Below are 19671 nucleotides of genomic sequence, written 5' to 3' on the forward strand. Positions count from 1 at the left end.
CCTAATTTGCATAATTGGTCATGCTAATCTAATTGTAACCTATGTTGTTGGAGAGAGAAATAACATTGTGGAAGAGACATAAAGTGAGTAAAAAACGTCCTAAATGCATTAAGAGTTTATTTAGAACTACAAATTAAATTTCTTTTAGCAATTATTGTTTTTTTTAATGTCACAATTCCAACCCTGCTCCTTTACCCGGGCTTGGACCGGCAAGTGACCCGAAATAGGCACTCTGGTGGAGTTACTTTGTGTGTGTGTGTTTATAAGTAGTTTTAAACCTTGTGATCCACAAAACAGCATAAGAGTCAAAGAGTAAAAGAAGAACTGACTGCGTTACAGCACCCGCTGCTTGTTGAGAGTAAAAGCGATACGCGCTTTAACGTTTTTTTTTTTTTTAGAAAAAAAGTCGCTAAGGGGTCTGAAAACTAGCTAAATACAGCGACAAAGTCGCTAAGTTGGCAACACTGCCTTGTACATGCAGTGCTGCCATCTTCTGTTTCAGTCCGTTATTACACTCTTAAATCCTACTACTTATTCCTGCGTCTTTTGGGATCTTACAAAGCATCAAACGATGCGTCGACTATTAAATTAGTCGTCGACGATTTTGATAGTCGACGTAATCGTGACTAGTCGACTAATCGTGGCAGCCCTAGAAGACATTGAACGTTTGCATCACTTGTATTATAAGAACAATTACTAGCTGCTTTCCTGTACAACCATTTTCAACACAGAAAATGACTCCATGTTAGCCCCCATTACTTTCCATTATGAATGCTACCGACATGACAGAGATTTCTGGTTTTGGACATACAGGAGCACTTTTTTCTATAATGTGTTGTGTTCCCAATAGGGCTGCCACAAACGATTATTTTGATAGTCGACTAGTCAGCGATTACTTTTGCGATTAGTCGACTAATCAGATCATCATCCATTGAACATACAGCATACAGCTTATTGCACCAGCAGCATCTGCTCTTATATAACTATCATTAGCTTTCAGCTTTAAGTGTTTAAGGTATGTGCTAACTAAAAATAAAGACAAGATGATAGTTTATTAAATTTTAATGACATTTGCAGAGTGTTTCGGTGGAGTTTAATAAACTCCTTGCTATCTAAAATATAACAGGACACCGGAGTAAATTCTCGAGCATCTCACACTTCTGATGATCAGCTGTCTGCTTGACGTTTATTCAGCTGTGTAAAAACTATAACTTTAATCTCAGCCAAACCGATTTACTCAGGAACAAATAAAACACTGAAAAAAGCCAAACAACATTTTGAAGTTATCTAAGTGACTTATATATCATGTTTAACCTGAGTAGTGAAAGACGGCGGTGGGTTTGAAAACGATCTGCCGGGAGTCCGGTGTTCTCACGGCTCTAGTTAGCCTAGCCCCCGGCTAGCTATCGAGCTAGTGGGTAACAGATGCCTCCGAAAACGTCGGAGCGCTTTTGAAAATATGTGGTGTCTTGATAAACTGAGCAGATATTTGAGGTTTACACAGCTACATTCTCGCCTGAAAATATGTTAAACGTTTATTTTGTGACCCAGAAAGAATAATAAGAATAATATTAAAACTAACCAGCTGCCGCCATTGTTGGAAACTAAGCAGGGCCGCGATGGGCCGCGCTATGAATTCTGGGACACAGTTTCTTCTTCTTCGGGGTTTAACGGCAGCTGGCATCCTTGGACATGCAGTGCTGCCATCTTCTGTTTCAGTCCATTATTACACTCTTAAATCCTACTACTGATTCCTGCGTCTTTTGTGATCTTACAAAGCTTCAAACGACGCGTCGACTATTAAATTAGTCGTCGACGATTTTGATAGTCGACGTAATCGTGACTAGTCGACTAATCGTGGCAGCCCTAGTTCCCAGAGAAGACAAGTACCAAACTGAGAGCCCCTTTAAAAGAAGGTGTTACTTTATCTCCTTAGAAGTGACACAATGGTCACTTATGCTGCCATCACACTTATAATGAGCTAGTGAGGTGCAATTAGCTCCCACATATTGTTCCACACCATGTTAAAATTTTAGAGTCTAAATACTCCAGGACCGGGAAATAAAACTGCAGGGCTTCAGACAGAAATGTGCTGGTGTCTGTCACACTTACACACACACAGAAACAAAACAGCCCTCCTCAAACAAGTTGCCTCTATAAGTTGTATGTTAATTAAACTTTTGTCAGAGTATTAGCTTCTATTTTCCGACCCTGCGCCCTCCATTCAGCAGTCACGTCTTAAAATACATATACAAATACACGAGCAGACACACACAGACTTTCAAATGTATAGCCACCACATGTTTCAGTTACATGTTTCAGAACAAGATGACTAGGTGCCTGACAACCTCAGTGATGGAGGAGATGTGAGGGTGGGAGGAAAAAAAAACGTTACCCTAGCGTGTTAGTTTTCTGCCAGGGAGTCCCTATTGACCTGTTAAACCTTTGTGACTGGAACAAATGCAAATGGCGCTGACTTGTTCACACAACATACTAAAGGCTCATTCAAATGAGGCCCCGGGCCACAATGAAGCAGTGGCCGAGCACTCTGTGGAGGCTGGGCAGCCCCCAGTCTGAGAGAGAGAGAGACAGACAGAGATTCATTTTGCCATTGCACAGTTCATTCCAGTTGTCTGGTAGAGAGCAGTCATCCACTCTGATTACTTCTCCTTCATGAACACAGACACACACACACACACTCACAAGATAAAATTACCTTACACCTCTCCTGTAATTCTGTGCTTACTAAATCACACTGTTACACTGCACTGAACTTTACCCTGTAATTACCTTGTCTGTAATACTTTGTAACTGGATGCTAGTGGACGCGAACTGCTCCTGTTATCAAGTATGACACCACTCATCCTTGATAATGACACACTGGTTAATACACTCTAGCTTTCGCAAAGATACTGACTGTGCCCCAATGACTAATCACTTTTTAAGTCTGTCCAGCCAGCACAGAACAGGAAATGAAGTTGTAAAGAAATGAATAGAGACTGGAAGAAAGTGGCAGAGCAATACAACTCAAAGGCTAAATAACAGATAAATTATATGAATAAACAGAAAAAAAATAACTCTATCAGTAACAGCAATAATGACTACAATCAAGTCTATCACAGTTCATGTCAAAAATGAAAGTATGAGTAAGATATTTACAGCCTCAGAAATGGAAAAGAGCCAGACAATCCAATTGAGGTTTTTCATAATAAGAGCATGAGCTGAGGTATTCAAACTGAGATACAATATTTGTATGAGTCAGTCCACAACTGGGTTATGAAAACAAAAATCTACAGTATGTAAACAACGTTAAAATGCTAAAAAGGAATGCAGCCAAAACACTGCGGGGAAGCCTAGGATTAAAAAATGATTTTTAAAAAAGACCATGTCTCTGCGATTCCCCCCGGTCTGTACACATCTATTGTGTTTATTTCTTGTGCACAGTGTGTAAGAATGTTTAAAAAAAACAAAAAACAAATTAGAAGCTCAGCTTCACTATAATGTTTTAAGAAGCAACTATTAAAAACAATTAAATTAAAATTGTTTTATGCGTAACACACAGCAACAAAATACCTCATTGTGATATTGGAGTATTAGCCTTTTAACAGAATACAACATGCTAGGGTGGAAATAAAGTAGAGCTCTTTTGCTCCATCCCCTTTCTTCAAGCAGGAGATTAGTGGGAGCCTGAGGATGACTCTCACGCGCACATATGGACAACACCTGACCTGAGAGAAGCTGCCTACTGGACCTCCACTAAACTGGATTTATCAAATGAAGGGTTTTATACCAAAGAAGGGATGTAGTGGGATGTAGACCAACTACTGCAATTCAGTGTAGCGACCTAGATCCAATACTCTGTGAACATGTAGAAGTTCAATTTTGATGGTTAATTTGATGTACAGATGTTGTTTTATTTAAAGAATTTACAGCTACAGAACTCACTCTCTCTCTTTCATATATATATATATATATGCTTGGAAACAAGCGTTAAAACTTGGGATTTATTTCAATGTGTAAACATGAAGCTGAGATGTGCTGCCCATGCTGTATAAGGAGTGACATCTGCAGAGGTCACACATGAGCTAAAACTCTGCAGAAAAAGAGCAGAGGAAATTTAGAGAGAGGAGAAACCGAGGAGACAGATCAGACATCTAACCCCATTTACAAGTACTTTTTATTGCTCTGTTAAAGTTTGTTTTGCAGGCCTGAAAAGCTCGCTACATAACACAACACAATGACTGCAGTAGGTTAAATAATTAGTGATTTTCTATTTAAATATTCATATAAATTGTACTTACTACTTTTTATTCTTTGACTCCTCCCAAAACATGTTTTTATACTTTCTACTTGTCTTTTTTTAACATTAACATTTCTCTCTACATGTCTTTGTACCAGATTTTTACACAAAACACGAAGCTTACATAAGACACATGGATACACTTTTAATTTCCATCGCCGGACACCTGGAGCAGCTCCAACATTAAACCACTGCTTTAATCAATAGTCTACATTATAAAGTTATTATTATACTGTAGAGGACTACTTCCTATTGAGTTCATTAAGTTCTTAATTTTTGGAATACTTTGCTTCCAATTCATTTTAATTTTTTACACAAGATTTTAACTTTAAACTTAAGTGGATTAGTTCCACTCATCACAGAAAAAGGACACAGGTCACACGCAGAAGCAAACTGAGCTTTCACAACTAAACGAAAATTATAATGAACTCTTTTGGCCGACTCCAGTCAAAAGCATATCCTGCAGCCAAGCACTGTTCAAAAGCACAGAACTTTATTTCATGTTCTAGTGAAGCTCCAGATGCTTCCAAACATACTAAACATGTATGTTTAGTATGTTTGGAAGCATCTGGAGCTTCAAAGTCATGTTGAATTATGAGAAAGTGCTGGAAAACCGATGTGTGAAACATGCAAATATTTTGCAGTTAATCTAACCATGGGGCTGGAAAACAAGAGCACTTTAGGGTTCGATACTTTGTTCAATACAGTCAGTAAGTACTGTGGCATCTATGCCGAGTACTGCATGAGAAATACACAGTAGTGTTTGGAGGACGTTTTTTTCTTACTTAAAAAGAAGCACAAAACAAGATTAAGAGGAACATCACATTACCAGTGGTCCGAGTAAACTCAGTGAACTTTTGTGAGCTTGATATTGATCTCATGGCAATGAATCAGCCAACTCCACCCATGTGGTATTCTATGCAAGTCAAAACAAACATAATTCCAGTAATCCCTTGTGTTTTCGTCAAGAATGTTATTCATTCAGGTGCCTTCAAAGTTTACCCACATTCATTTGGCACAAAAGAAGTCTTGAATCGTCTCCTTCTAATTTCTATTTCAGCACTTTATGCCCAAGGATAACCATAGGTGCCCTTATTAACTAAAAAACCTCTCCTTCCTTGCACAGATCATGGAAAACTCAGTTTTGCAACAAATGCATGACAACGTCATTTGTTCTGATTTACAAGGAATCAAATACTTCACAGAACAGAACCAAAATGATTAGTTATCACACATAACCACCCCTATAGGCAGGCCCATGTGGCTTTCAGTGGGAATCTCCAAGTTCGGCAGTCCTGTTGGACAAACTGTGACTCATCACTCAAATCTGATTATGCAGTTTGACTCTTAATCATCCCATTTTATGTCACTCTGCCACTTTGACTTTCACAAAAGATGAGGAAAGATGCCTCGAGTGTGCATACATCTTGAGCAAACTCTACTTGAAAACCCTCAATGACATTACGAAGTACAGATTTCACAGTGACTAAATTTCAGTTCCCATTTCAGCCTTCAAACTTTCGTCCCTTTTATAATTAAAAAATTATAAAGAGATGATGGACAAAGACAGAAAAGTTATATAGGTTTGAATTGATGTTTTTGATTTTCATTTATTATAATACAAAAAAATATATATGCTACCCTTTCAGCAGGCATAAGAGTGTTGAATAAATTAGCATGGATCTCTGTGCCCTTCAAACAAATGTATGCTCACCTGCTTTACAATGTCTGAGGCCCTGTGGGTTTTCGTTCTCCTCGATGTGCTGCCCTGCACCTTAAAAAGAGAGAGAGAGAGAGAAAAGGGTCAGTTTACAAATTAGCATTGGGGATGATCGCCACTCTGTTGCTTCAACCTGCACTGTGAAAAAATGATCGAGATCTGTGATTGATTAGGATTTGTGGTGCACCGTTTTGTTGCGTGCTGTTCTCTCACAGTGTGCCAGCAGAAGCTGGGAATGACACATCGATACTGGAACATTTCTGCTGCTACATATCGTCGCTGTATGGCAGAAGACCAGAACAATAATATTTACACTTTGTTTCAACCATAAGTTTTCGTTTTCATGAAATAATCGTGTTTAACTGCAATCATAAAGAATAAATATTAAATATATCTGTTAACATATATTTTCATATACAAAAAAGGACATTGATATACCTCATGAAGTACAGATTGAGTTGTTCAAATCAGCATAAAAACTATAACTTTTACCCATTATGGGGCGTCATATTTGTCTATCAAGAATTCAAAAGCAAACTAAAATAATTTGTGATAGATAGATAGATAGATAGATAGATAGATAGATAGATAGATAGATAGATAGATAGATAGATAGATAGATAGATAGATAGATAGATAGATAGATAGATAGATAGATAGATAGATAGATAGATAGATAGATAGATAGATAGATAGATAGATATAAATATGTAATATGTAAGTAGTATCAAATATTAGCCACAATTTTAATGTAATTGTTATTGCACTTTAATGCAACTTTACAGAGCAAACTTAAATATAATTTTATTTAAAAAGGTGCAATATGCACAACACCTTGCTATAGGAGGAGGACACTCTTTAGCATCTAGAGCACAAGCACATCAGAGCTAAGGGTCTCCTTTTCTTGCATCGCCAGACACTGCTGCAGCTTAGAAGTGATCTATCCCACAACCCCACCCTCATTCAGTCTTTTCCCCTGACCTCAGCATCACCTGATGCCTGCTGTTGGGTTAGGGACACTGAACGCACCACAAACAAGGAGTCATTCCTGTTAAACTTCTTTAAAGTGTAACTGGAGCCTCACGCTCAGTCTGATTATGAAGTTTACAGTGGGACTCAAGCAGACACTTGGATACTTGTGGAAATTAAGTCTGGCAAGAAGCCTTGTTACGTTTACTGTTTCTGCACTAGGGCTGCCACGATTAGTCGACTAGTCACGATTACGTCGACTATCAAAATCGTCGACGACTGATTTAATAGTCGACGCGTCGTTTGAAGCTTTGTAAGATCACAAAAGACGCAGGAATAAGTAGCAGGATTTAAGAGTGTAATAACGGACTGAAACAGAAGATGGCAGCACTGCATGTACAAGGATGCCAGCTGCCGTTAAACCCCGAAGAAGAAGAAGTAGCTCCGTCCCAGAATTCATAGCGCAGCCCAGCTCTGTTGTCAACAATGGCGGCAGCTAGTTAGTTTTTATATTACTCTTATTATTCTTTCCGGGTCACAAAATAAACGTTTAACATATTTTCAGGCGAGAATGTAGCTGTGTAAACCTCAAATATCTGCTCAGTTTATCAAGACACCACATATTTTCAAAAGCGCTCCGACGTTTTCGGAGACGTCTGTTACCCACTAGCTCGTTAGCTAGCCGGGGGCTAGGCTAACTAGAGCCGTGAGAACACCGGACTCCCGGCAAATCGTTTTCAAACCCACTGCCGTCACTTAGCTTAAAATGTTATTGTTTGGCTTTTTTTTAGTATTTTATTTGTTCCTGAGTAAATCGGTTTGGCTGAGATTAAAGTTATAGTTTTTACACAGCTGAATAAACGTCAAGCAGACAGCTGATTATCAGAAGTGTGAGATGCTCGAGAATTTACTCCGGTGTCCTGTTATATTTTAGATAGCAAGGAGTTTATTAAACTTCACCGAAACAATCTGCAAACTTCATTAAACTTTAATAAACTATCATCTTGTCTTTATTTTTAATTAGCACTTAACTTAAACACTTAAAGCTGTAAGCTAATGATAGTTATATAAGAGCAGATGCTGCTGGTGCAATAAGCTGTACGCTGTATGTCCAATGGATGATGATGTGATTAGTCGACTAATCGCAAAAATAATCGGTGACTAGTCGACTATCAAAATAATCGTTTGTGGCAGCCCTATTCTGCACTGTAAAAGAGTTGCATGTACATTAACAATAAAACAGGGCTGCCACCAAGTTACTGTTAGTTTAACAGTTTTCCTACTGTTATCTACATTACAGCATGCTACTACAATGATAGCGTGTCCTGAAGTGCTCCGCGTTCCTTTATTTCTTCCTTATACCACGTCAGCTATAAAAACCTGCACAATGTAAGTCTTCCTCTCTCTCTCTTTACCACTGAGGGCATAGCCTGCTTGTTTGTAAAAGATTTACTGGAATTGTGACCAAGGTATGGAGGCATTTACATTTAGTATTAGCTCTCAATGGTGGCTCATGTGTTTCATCAAACAGGATTGGTGATTAAAATGAAATATCGACCTCTAATGTCAGTTAACATAATGTGAAAGTTTAAAAAAAAAAAAAAGGGGCAACAGTGTCTGTCCAGCTTTCAGTGCTAAGGCTAATCCTGCTAGCATTCTATAGACAGACAATAAATAATGCATTATCAAAAAAAGTTTTATTTTTTACATAAATAGACTTGATTGGAAATGACTCGGAGTGTACAAAATCAAGCATACCTCATATTGAAATTATATAATTTGCACTCAACATTTTGAGAAGACCACTTTCTATATAGACTATGTACTAACCAATAATAATAATAATAATAATAATAATAATAACAACAATAATAAATTGCTGACTCAACATATTTATTCAAGACTTCAGCTTTTTTTTTTCTGTCCACGAAGTTGCAGCCTCAGGGCTAATGCTGCAAAGTCCAATTAAGGGTTAAAGACACCCGGCCAAGGCTTGCTTACTGAGCAAGTGAAAACCCCTCTGCTGTAGTCACACAAACAAGATATTAAAACACAAGGAAAAAATGGTTCCTTGACTACTCCTTGAGCAGACTAGACTATTCATTAATGAATAGAATAGAATGTTTCGTAACCCATATGGAAAAGATATACATAAATCTTATAAAGTTTGTATCTGTCGTTGTATTTTTACTCAGTTGTATATAGCATTCGTATTCTATTTTTATCTTATTGTATATTTTTATTCTATTTTATTCTACTGTATATAGTATATTATTTTATTCTATTCTGTACAGCTGTGTACTGTATTTATTCTTATTGTATTCTAATTTTTGCGTCATAACTTTTGCACTGTCCACTTCCTGCTGTGACAAAACAAATTTCCCACGTGTGGGACTAATAAAGGTTATCTTATCTTATCTTATCTTATCTGTCTTGTGTGAAACTTGTATGAAAAGCATATAAGTGTGAAAACAGATATAAGATCCCTTGAAAAATTATATAATGAAACTTGTATGTTTTGGATACTTACTAAAACAATGTATGAAAGTAATGGGAAAGTGGCCACTTTCATGAGTAATCACATATAAGTTTTTACTATTTCTTTTCCGTATGGGAAGGACCGATACAGTCCTTACGAAACAGGTATTCTGGAATATTTCTGTCTCTCGGCAGCTGCTGGGTGTGTGACGATGTTTCTAGAATAGTCTGTAGATAGTTCAAAAGGTATTGAAAAAAAACATGAAAGAGGCTGAGTAGGTGTTTTTAGTTAGAGTATCTGGCCTTATTTAATTCCTACCACCCCCACCCCTCCACACTAAAATATGTACATGAAACCTTGAAGATGAGATTAGGTCATGCTGTTTCAACATTTCTAGCATTTGCCTTGGTCTGCATGTAGTTCTTGGAATAAGTGTCATCACACGTGAAATATGTCTAAGAACAAATTTAAACTCAGTGACCTTCAAACCAAATGAATCAATCTCACGTTTATTCCACAAAATTATTACATTTTTGGGATGCCAACGAGTTGATCTATAACGCCGGCTTCCAGTCATTCTTTTTCTGTGGTACAGTACCATTTATCACTCCGCAGATCACTCAGAAGATTCATTGGCTACTTTTATCTTTTGTTCTTTACTTTTTAGCTTTCAGCAATACAAAGGGCAAATGCTTTGTAGTGTCTCGACACTGGCCTTGATAAACCCGGTTTGTGTGTGTATGGTAAATACTTAAAAATACTTTAAATGCTTTCCAAGTATTTAATGGACCTCCCCTTTTTGCTGCACTTAGTTTATAACTGAACCGGAAGAATATGCACTCCTACCCACAAAGCAACCCCCTCACCCAGTCTTCTCACAGGACTTGTGAACTCTCCATAAACCCCTGAGTCCCTCCAGAACACTGCTGTTCATCTGGAATCAGAAAAACTCCACACACACACACAAAAAAAAAAAAACTTAAATAGACACTAAAGTACAGAGAGTGAAAAGAGAGAGGGACAGAAAGAGAGGCAGGCCAGATTGCAGAGGGCTGAATCAATGCAGCAGCCTGGTCTCTTTTTTTCCCTCTCCACTCTTTTTTCATTTTTTTCTCTCTCTCTCTCTCTCTCAAATGATTCACAGTGGAAAGAAAAGGCCTTTTCCCTGTCCTCAGTTGAACTCCACATCAGCTTCCTGTTAGAAAGGCAAGGAGGAAACACCCAGAGCAACACGCGCGTGCGCACATACACACACACAAACACACACAGAAGAAGGCCTTCACGAGTGGATTCTTCGCTGCCAGAGAAATTAGGTCAAGCACTTAAATGCCCTGTGCTGAGATGCACAGAGACTTCAAATGTGAAGTGTTTGGTGGGGACAGCAAAAGCACAGCAGAGCAACAAACACACATGCAAACAAACGCCTGTTGCACTCGGGATATACACACACTAGTGACACACTTTACATCTCATGGTTTTCCACATTATTAATACCAGAGAAAACTTAAATAATCAGTGACAGACGCCCACCTACTGTTAACACACCATCCATCTGTGCAGATTAGAACATGACAAGGTGGCTTTGTCACACACGATAAAATAAATGACGAATTAAAAAGGGGGTAAGGAGAAAAAAACAAACACATTTTAAAGCCCTTCTCAGGCAAAAAGCTAAAGGAGTATGTGTGAGTTCTCAAAACGCCAGATGACCTGATTAGGGAGCGACAGGACTCTGCGCGCCTATACGAAACAGCTAAAGATGGGGTGGGCGAGCACAAGACGCCACACTGCAGCATCGGCCGTGCACGCCGAAAATCCCCCTCGCCAAACCCCACCGCCCCCCGCCCTCTGACCTGAAATGGCCTTAAAGTAACAACACACCACATCGCCATCACGTCCAATCAACTATTCATAGAAAGGCTGGATTGCGCTCCGTCCTGATCTTGCCGTTTAGGGTTTCAATCAATTGCGTGAGATATGAGAGTGTGGCAGGGAGTGTGGGAGGGAGGATGAAGCTGCTCTGAAAGCAAATGAGAGGAATTTTTTTTTTTTTTTTTGCTGAATCCAAGCCTTCTTCTTTCCTACCATATTGGCCACTGCCAGTATGGCCCACAACGGAGCTCAGAGCTACAGGGTGGCGGACTGAATCTGAAAATAATCACGTCAATTTTCACTCCACAGCCATGTCCTTTCTTCTGTCCCACTGCCTCACTGTAGAGAAATGAACCCCGGCCCATTGTCTAAAGGCCACCTGTGTTTCTGCTGCATTCTCTCAAAGGCACATTTTCCTGTTTATAACCATGATTGTGCCTTATAAACATAAATCTCATAAGACACAGAGGGGAAAAAAATTGTGTTTGTGACCAAGCTATTGCAGCCAAGAGGTCGTTCTGACCCCGCTCAAATTTTTGGCTCCTGACAGTTGTGTTCCTCTTTCATGGTGAGAATGTGGCAATAGCACAACACGCCGTGTTTTGTCAGCTAACACAGATCTTTTCCTGGGAAACGCTGCTGCTTCTTTGCAAATTTGACCGACACTCCAGAATGAACAGAATCTTACCCGACCGGCCAACCAGGCTGCACACAAAGCCTTGAGAGCACACAGGCACACATACACTCACAAAGCAAAAAAGAAAAAAATGTAGCCAGATGAGCAGAGATGAACTGGAAAGGAGAGGCAATTCTCTAAGGTGTGCGTGGGCCACTTTTTAACCTTTAACCTGCGATGCGTTTCCGTGCCGGTGAAGTGTGGCCTGAGTGATATATCCAAGATAAACTGACAGCAGTAAATTTGAGTATGAAGCTAACAAAAAAGGAGACTTGTGCTTTAAATCAATAGAGTCAAATTTAATAAATTTACACCCAGTGCAAATTACAAAGCAACCATGCTTTTATGACTTTATGTGCAGGCTGCATTTTTGCTTTAGTTGCTTTTAGAAGAGGACGATGATTTCCCCACTTTATTTATTATTTAGCAGGAATCTGTGTGATTATCTTCAGCCAAAAACAATCAAAGAACGAGGCTGTAAAAAGAACTTTGTGTGCTGCTACCTGGCCAGTGTAAAGCACCTGTTATTACTGCCCACATCCACGTGTAACATCAAACGCATCACAAATCTAATATCTCACGGGGAATTTAAGCATGTGTCTTTTTAGAGAAGCTCAGTGTACACCTGAGACACAGCCAGGAAGCACCAAACGGGCCTTTAGAGCATTAAAAATACATTCAGCTACTGCTGAGTTAGCTGCTCTCGGATTTCAATGAATTAATTTCATCAAAAAACTTCTCTTGAGGGGAAACCACAGTGACACATCAGGGGGAAACCGCACAGTTCTACCATATGTTCTCGGGTCTTACATACGCTCATCAACTCGGGGCGCACAGCTCCGGGAGACGCAGTTTTTACTAATTAAACGCACATTTTTCCTTTTCCCCCATCAAATCCTTCAAACGGATCACTTGGAGAGCGGTGATGTTTTCCGCTGGATTGACGCGATCCGCCCGGCTGCCTATCTGTGTTTGCATCGGGGACAACAAAGGGTGGAAGATTATGCCTCTCAGCTAGCAGAAACTAGGGCACGGGAAGGCGACCTCTTTTCTCGTATTGCGACGGAGAATTTACAGCCTGGCGACCATTTCCATCACCGCGTATAGACTATAAGGTGTCTGCGACTTGTTCTCAATTTTAAAGACTTTAAGCTATTAAACAGTTTCGGGCACGCTGGAAACTTCCCCTAAGGACTGTTTCAGTCATAACAGTGTCAATATCCACTGACTCAGTCTGGGGAGGGTGTTGGTGGAGGGGAGACGCACCGCCACAATTCACACACGCTGTATTGCTTTTGCTTTTAAAACAAAACCTTTGATGTAATTTTACGCAATTGGCGCAAATTTAAAACTAAAAATAAACGTATAGAGCGGCATTTTAATACGCACCGATTCGTCTCAAGTTCAAGTTGGATGGTCTGCTCCGGCGTGTCCAAGTCGGCCGGCTTTATATTTCCTTTAGCCCACGGTGACTCGTCTTCCTTTTTGTGTCTGGAGCCACGAAACAGCAGGAAATTAAAAAAGCAAGAAAGGGACGATATTTGCAGACTGAGATGTGGAGGAGTCATCCCGTGACTCGGTCTCCGAGAGCCGCTGCTATGTCACGAAAGTGTTGCGTTTCCCCCCTTTCTTTCTCCGCGTCTCTCTCGGCCGGCCATGCAGCTCGGTTCAGTGGGGACACACAGCAGACTGCGCCGTGCGACTCGCGCCGCCGGTGAACCAGATGCGTCAAGTTCAGCTGAGGTGAAACACGAGTTATACAACCACACCGCTGTGCGGTGCAGGCTGCTCTGCCGTGCTGCTTATTTAAAGACTCCAAAATACGAAGGGAAAGGGGGGGAAAAACAAAAGCCACCACTCTGAAATATCAGCAAAAACGAGCCTGCGTTCAGATGATTATTAAGGGCTGCCTCACTCCCTCCCCTCCTGCCCCCTCCGCGGACCTAAAAAGCACTATTTGCTGGCGTGAACTTTTGTCAGCCTCGTGAAAAAGACTATTTTAATTCCGCCGTCAACTTTTACTGGTGCTGAAAATAGCACAAATTACTGCCGCGAAATTATTTACAACAGTAAAAGAATATTAAAGAATTAAAAACAAAAATGCTATAAAACAACCACCAAGGTCACTGTAAAGTCACATATTTTCCATGGCACACAGGTTTTATGCCCCACCTTGAATTATTACACACATACCATGCCTTTTTCCCCACTTGCACCACCCCTGCTTTTGTAATTAACAATTACTCTGGTAAGTAGCTTTGCTGTAAAGTATTATTCATAAAAGTGTGTGCTTTTAAAACAAACTGCAAGTGTGAAGCTAAAGAAAAATAGCTACAAAACAAGCAAAATGTGCTGCGTCACCATCCGTCCGCGCTCTATTAACAGCACATTAACTTAAATGTAATTCTCATGTTAGCTTAGACCTTAACCTCCACAGCTAGGCTACTTCATTTTCTTCATCTGCTAGCTTTTAAAACACACTCCCCGAAAGCGGGACTTCACACACCTGTTCCCTCCCAGCAGTTAATGAGCTTCATTCAGTTTTGTCCTCTCTGCAAGTTAATGAAGACCTCCTTATTCATTCGACGCCACAGGTGACTCGCAGACAAGCCCGGACTTGTTGAGGTAGCCAGTTTGCCTCACAGACACTTTATTGATTAATCAGCTGTGGTGATGAGTCAAACCAGAGCTGCTGGAGCACGTCCCCGACATTTTGAAAAGTTGCTAAAAATAAATAAATAAATTAAAAAAAAAAAAACCCAAGTGGCAAAAGCGAGGGGACGTGGGAGATATTTTAATAGCTAATAATTTGATTTTTCATGCTGGGTCATACTAGTTTAATGTAAGGAAATGAAACTGTAATAGAGTCCGTGTACTAGGGGGGAAATGTTTTCCGAGAGAGTTTGTAGGGGAATTTTATGATTGGACTAAAAATAAATAGTGCGCATCTTTAGGTCTAAATCTTTTTTTTAATCTAAAATTATTTATAATAACATGGAAAGTTCATTAAACGTTATACTCCTTACACAGAGCTCTGCACAGTCACTCTTTAATAATGTAAACACACACAAAAGTGGCTTCCCTGTAAGATTTAACCTTTTCCTCAGGTATGTTACTGAGAAATGAGATTCTCTGAAGGCAAGGATAAAAAATTAACTTTTAATATTCCTCTGGAATGTGTAAGAACACACTCCCTCACCATCAACTGCTCAATGTAAATTAATAAAGGGGGACCAAAAAGTCAATTATTAAGGGAGCTAATTAATTAAAATCCTCCCTTAAAAATCATGGTAATAATATTAATAGGAAGAAAAACATTAAAAACACAGGTGGAAATATGTCAATGTGATTATTTTGTGGGAAAAAACTTAACACTAGTAACAGAAGTTGAACAGAAGCATGTTTGTCCCTCAGTTCGTGATCAAACCACTGCTTGTGTTAGTTGTTTTTTCTAAGCTCTGTGCACATTAGCACTGGAGCATCACACTGTGAACTAGCAGAGTGTGCAATGAGTGCACGTAAACCTGTATTTACAAGCGTACAGAACACCTATATTCACGAGCATGGAGCCATACTATAGGATTAGGAGTGTGTGTGTGTGAGAGAGAGAGAGATGTTACAGCTCAGCTGCCTATGGCCTGAGAATGTAGGCTATAGCTTACTGGGATTAGAAGGTGACACGAGTTCATATTATTAAGACAAACACACACATATTTAAAGCTGCAATAGTTCATGAAAAAAGGCTGTGTGTAAACTTTTATTAACTAAAGCCAATTATAAAAAAAAATAGGGTAATGTTTTTACTTACAGTTGTGATGTTTATAACTAATATATATATATATATATATATTATAGAGATGATAATATTTTATTAACACACATAGGCGATAGTAATTGCTTAATATATTATTTTATGTAAGCGAAGAAACATCAAATTCTTATGTAGGGCTCAGGCTCATATTTGTTCTCACACACACACATACAACCCTGTTATTTAAATTTCTTAGATATTAATAAACATATTCATTGTAATATAATATATTAGTAATTGTGGTCAGCACAGAAGTGTGAAGTTATTGTGTAATGTAAGTATTCTGTATTTTATTATTTCACCATGTCCTTTCTTTGTAGAAAAGCATTTTTCATAAGGCACTTTTGAACTTTTTTTTCTTTGTAATCACCTTTAGAAATGTTTTCACAGTTCCTTAAATTTTGTAAATGAACATGCTCAAATTATAAAATACCTTCAACAGGAAATATATTTAATTATTAATGATCTTTTTTGTCTGTTTTCCCTCAAAAGTGGACCTGAAACTATAAAATCCCCACGTTTCCTTTGCCTGGGAAGAAAAAAAAATGCTCCAATAATAATAAAGTGAGCTTCAGGTAAAACAAATATTAGGAGATGTTAATGTCACTGGTGGATTTGCTGCAGATGTCGTATTTGGCACTTATCATCCAAAATTTTACACCCAAATTGACTTTTGCACTCAGTACTCATCAATGTTTCATTTGACTGAATTTGAACACTCACTCGCATCAATTACGTGAAAAGTATTGACGAGAGAAAAGCACCGAGTCCCGCCATTAACCTTCTTTTACGGGACTTTTTCATAAAATCGAACCGGCAAAGTGTCCGAGGAGGACGGGCGAGGAGACGAGATGGCGTAAACAGTGTTGAATCTAGTGGAGTTGGCCAGGGTGCTCTATTCGGCACTTCTAATTTGCAATCAGACCCTCTCTTTGAGCCCACGTCTCCAGACAGTGTGGATGGCAGCTGAGACAAAGCTAGCATTCTCCACCGCCCAAGGCCCCTCTTAGTTTTATTTCAGGCCACTGCTCTCAGACACAGACCATTCTGCATGGAGTACCCAAAGACAGCAGCCACAGAGAGGGAAGAGGAGGAAGGAGCAAGTTTGGAAGAGGTGTGGAAAAAAAGTGGGAGGAGGCTTTGTCAAGGACCAAACTGCTGTCTGTCTCTGTCTCTCCCTCCTCCACCTACCCTCCTCTCACTGCTCCTTCCTCTCCTTGGATGGTACCCCTGGCCTGGCCCCCACCCCCGCCCTCAAACTTACTGCAGTGCAGTGCCACGCCCCACCTAGTACCACGAAAAACACTTGAGACATGATCGATCACACCACTCAAACTGGGGCACGCCAATCATGACCTCCTTCCCCTTCACCATCTCTAGTTTTTTTAGCTCACGGGAGCAAAAAAGCTCTTTTGAGATTAGCATGCCGAGTGTAAGAAGTTTGATAAACTCCTCAACAGCTCACTTCGGCACGCGCACCAAATGGGTAATACATGGCACATCATCTCATGGTGCAGTTGTAAAAGTGAAAATTGAGTCACTCTGGTGGCAGACTTTAGTGCCACAGCAACCCAACTCTTTGAATACTTTAACTCTTTGAGTGCGACAGATTTTAATTTGGCAGGGAAGCTGGTGTCCGATCGGCAGTTGGCACAAGTTCAAAGATTGGAGTCAGAATCAAGGGTCAAAAAGTCTCCGCTGCCTTTGTGCTTGGTATTCACAAAGTATAAAGTTTTGTGTATGCAGTAAAGCTTGGATGAGCATACTTGTTTTTACAGTAACGCCCTGTTTATGGAGATAATGAACAGGAGTTAGGGATTTTCTGGGGCTTACAGGGATAACCGTGACGCTGATAATTCAGCCCAATATATATAAATACGTAATCTAACTCCTTTAGAAAAAAAAAGCGTGAGCACGCATGCCTGCGCTGTTATCCACACGCCGACGTTATCGCCTCGCTATCAGCAGTCCTGTGGTCGTACGGTTCGTTGTGGCTTAGTTGCCACAGGTAACAGGTCAATGATTACCAAGAGGGCCGAGGGTGTCCTCAAGCTCAGGTCATAGTCAGTTCCCCGAGAGAGAGAGCAGGACAGCAGTGCGCCGCAGCTGCCGTGTGTAACTCTAGGCCTGAGTGTTGAAAAGCGGCACTGTGTTCACATTGGGCATGTGGCCTGTGTCAGGGGGCAGGGGCCACACTCCAGTAGCCGGTGCTACTTTATGAGGAGAGGATGGGATCTTTTTATTTGGCTTTCAAGCAGTCGCTTCTAAAACCAGGAGGCACTAAAACTTTCACATGATGTCGCTTTAAATCCACAGCTGTACCTTCCCTCCTCATCAATAACGTCTCCAAAAACGGAGAAAAGATCTGCCTCAGTCCTCTTTTTTGGTTTGAGCTGATTCCCACAGATTGTGTCACTTATTAGCTGCTTTTCCTGCACTGGACCGAGGAGCACAATCCCTCTCAGTCTCACTCGAACACATAACAATGCCAGGAATGGCTGCATTTGTGCAGTACGACCATTAGGCAACATCCAACTGCCTAATTCATTCAATTTCTCCCTCTGCCGTGCCAGCACAATTGGCCTGAAAGGGCACAGGTGGGGGGCAGAGGAGGCTGGTAGGCTTGCTGCTAAAGTCGCTCACACAGTTCTAACTGTTCTAGGGGGCTTGGATGGGTTAAAGCACGGGAGCTGGTTGGGAAAATCGTGTCCTTGAGGCGATCCCAGCCGGGCTCGGCAGTCACCCTGACCCTTCTCTCTCTCTGAGCTTGACCCTGACTATATCTTTAGCAGTGAACGGTACAAATTACTCGATCGCACGGTTCTGCTTTCTCCCCTCTTGAATCCCTTTCTCTTTCTCACTTTTCTTTTTCTCCGGATGACCACAAATAGCCATTGTCGCTGCAGACCACGAGAACAATTGGGTTCTTATGCTGTGGCTGGTCAGGGGATGGGAGGGTAAACTTCGGCAATGACTGCACTAAGTAAATTATAGCTCCAATGGCCTGTGTGGTTTGGAGAGGCTGCGCTTTGTGAGAGGTCCTGCAAGTAAAACCACCGGTTCAGCACATTCGCTGCACTCTGCAGCGAAAAACTGACGATAGCATGGCAGACTTTTTTGCATTTTTTTTTGTTTCGCTGGTTTCTTCTCGATCTACCAGAGCGGTTCATAGTCGTGTAAGCACTTTGAGCTAACACTGAGAGCTGTTAAGAAGCAGTTTGAGTTTTTGTTTGGAGTCTCTCTGTAAACTACATCTTGTGAAATGAATAATTGCATGACTGCGGGGCAATGCAAGATTGCCACAGTCCGGCTCCTTCTCCCCCACCCCCCTCACCCTTCCCTTTCTCTCAGATCGAGGCTCCGCCTGTCGACTGTCCTCCCGCGCCTCCATCGCTCCACCCTCCCACCCTATCCCCTTTCTACATGACATCATCCGCACATCTGTCGTCCCAACAGGGTGCTAGTGACACAGACAGGCCACAAAATTAGTAGAGTTCCTCCCTCTGCCTTTGTCACCATCTCTTTCTTCCCCTCTGGTTTTCTCTTTCTTGCTGTTGCTTTTTGCTTTCTCTCAGCGCTCCTCGGTATTCCTTTCTTTCCTCTCTTTATACTTTCTAACCCCCACAACCATCACCATGCCCCCACCCCTTTCTGCATTATGTCCTGTAAATAATATAGCTGCATGCTGCATTACATTCTGCCTGTTTCCTACAATATGGCACGTACATTTGAGCAGGCAGGAAACAGCCATTAAACTAAATGATCCGTGAGCTTCACCCCAGCCTTGACCCATGTGATTGTGAGCAAACTCAATCAGCAAGGTCAGCACTAACACGATGTGACT

The 19671-nt window shown here is 40.6% G+C and overlaps 1 protein-coding gene across 1 annotated transcript in view; it reads right to left on the bottom strand.

Annotated features, from left to right (window-relative positions):
* Positions 1-19671, bottom strand: part of atxn10 (ataxin 10) — a 78744-nt gene that overhangs the window by 26148 nt on the left and 32925 nt on the right. The window contains exon 12 of the mRNA XM_085437659.1: positions 6015-6074. Coding sequence (XP_085293785.1) covers positions 6015-6074 — 60 coding nt within the window. The remainder of the gene's footprint in view (positions 1-6014; positions 6075-19671) is intronic.

The sequence above is a fragment of the Copadichromis virginalis genome, linkage group LG17, assembly GCF_057382275.1.
Source record: "Copadichromis virginalis isolate Kocher_CV1m ecotype Utaka linkage group LG17, C_Virginalis_male_GT1.1, whole genome shotgun sequence".
Classification (NCBI taxonomy): Eukaryota; Metazoa; Chordata; class Actinopteri; order Cichliformes; family Cichlidae; genus Copadichromis; species Copadichromis virginalis.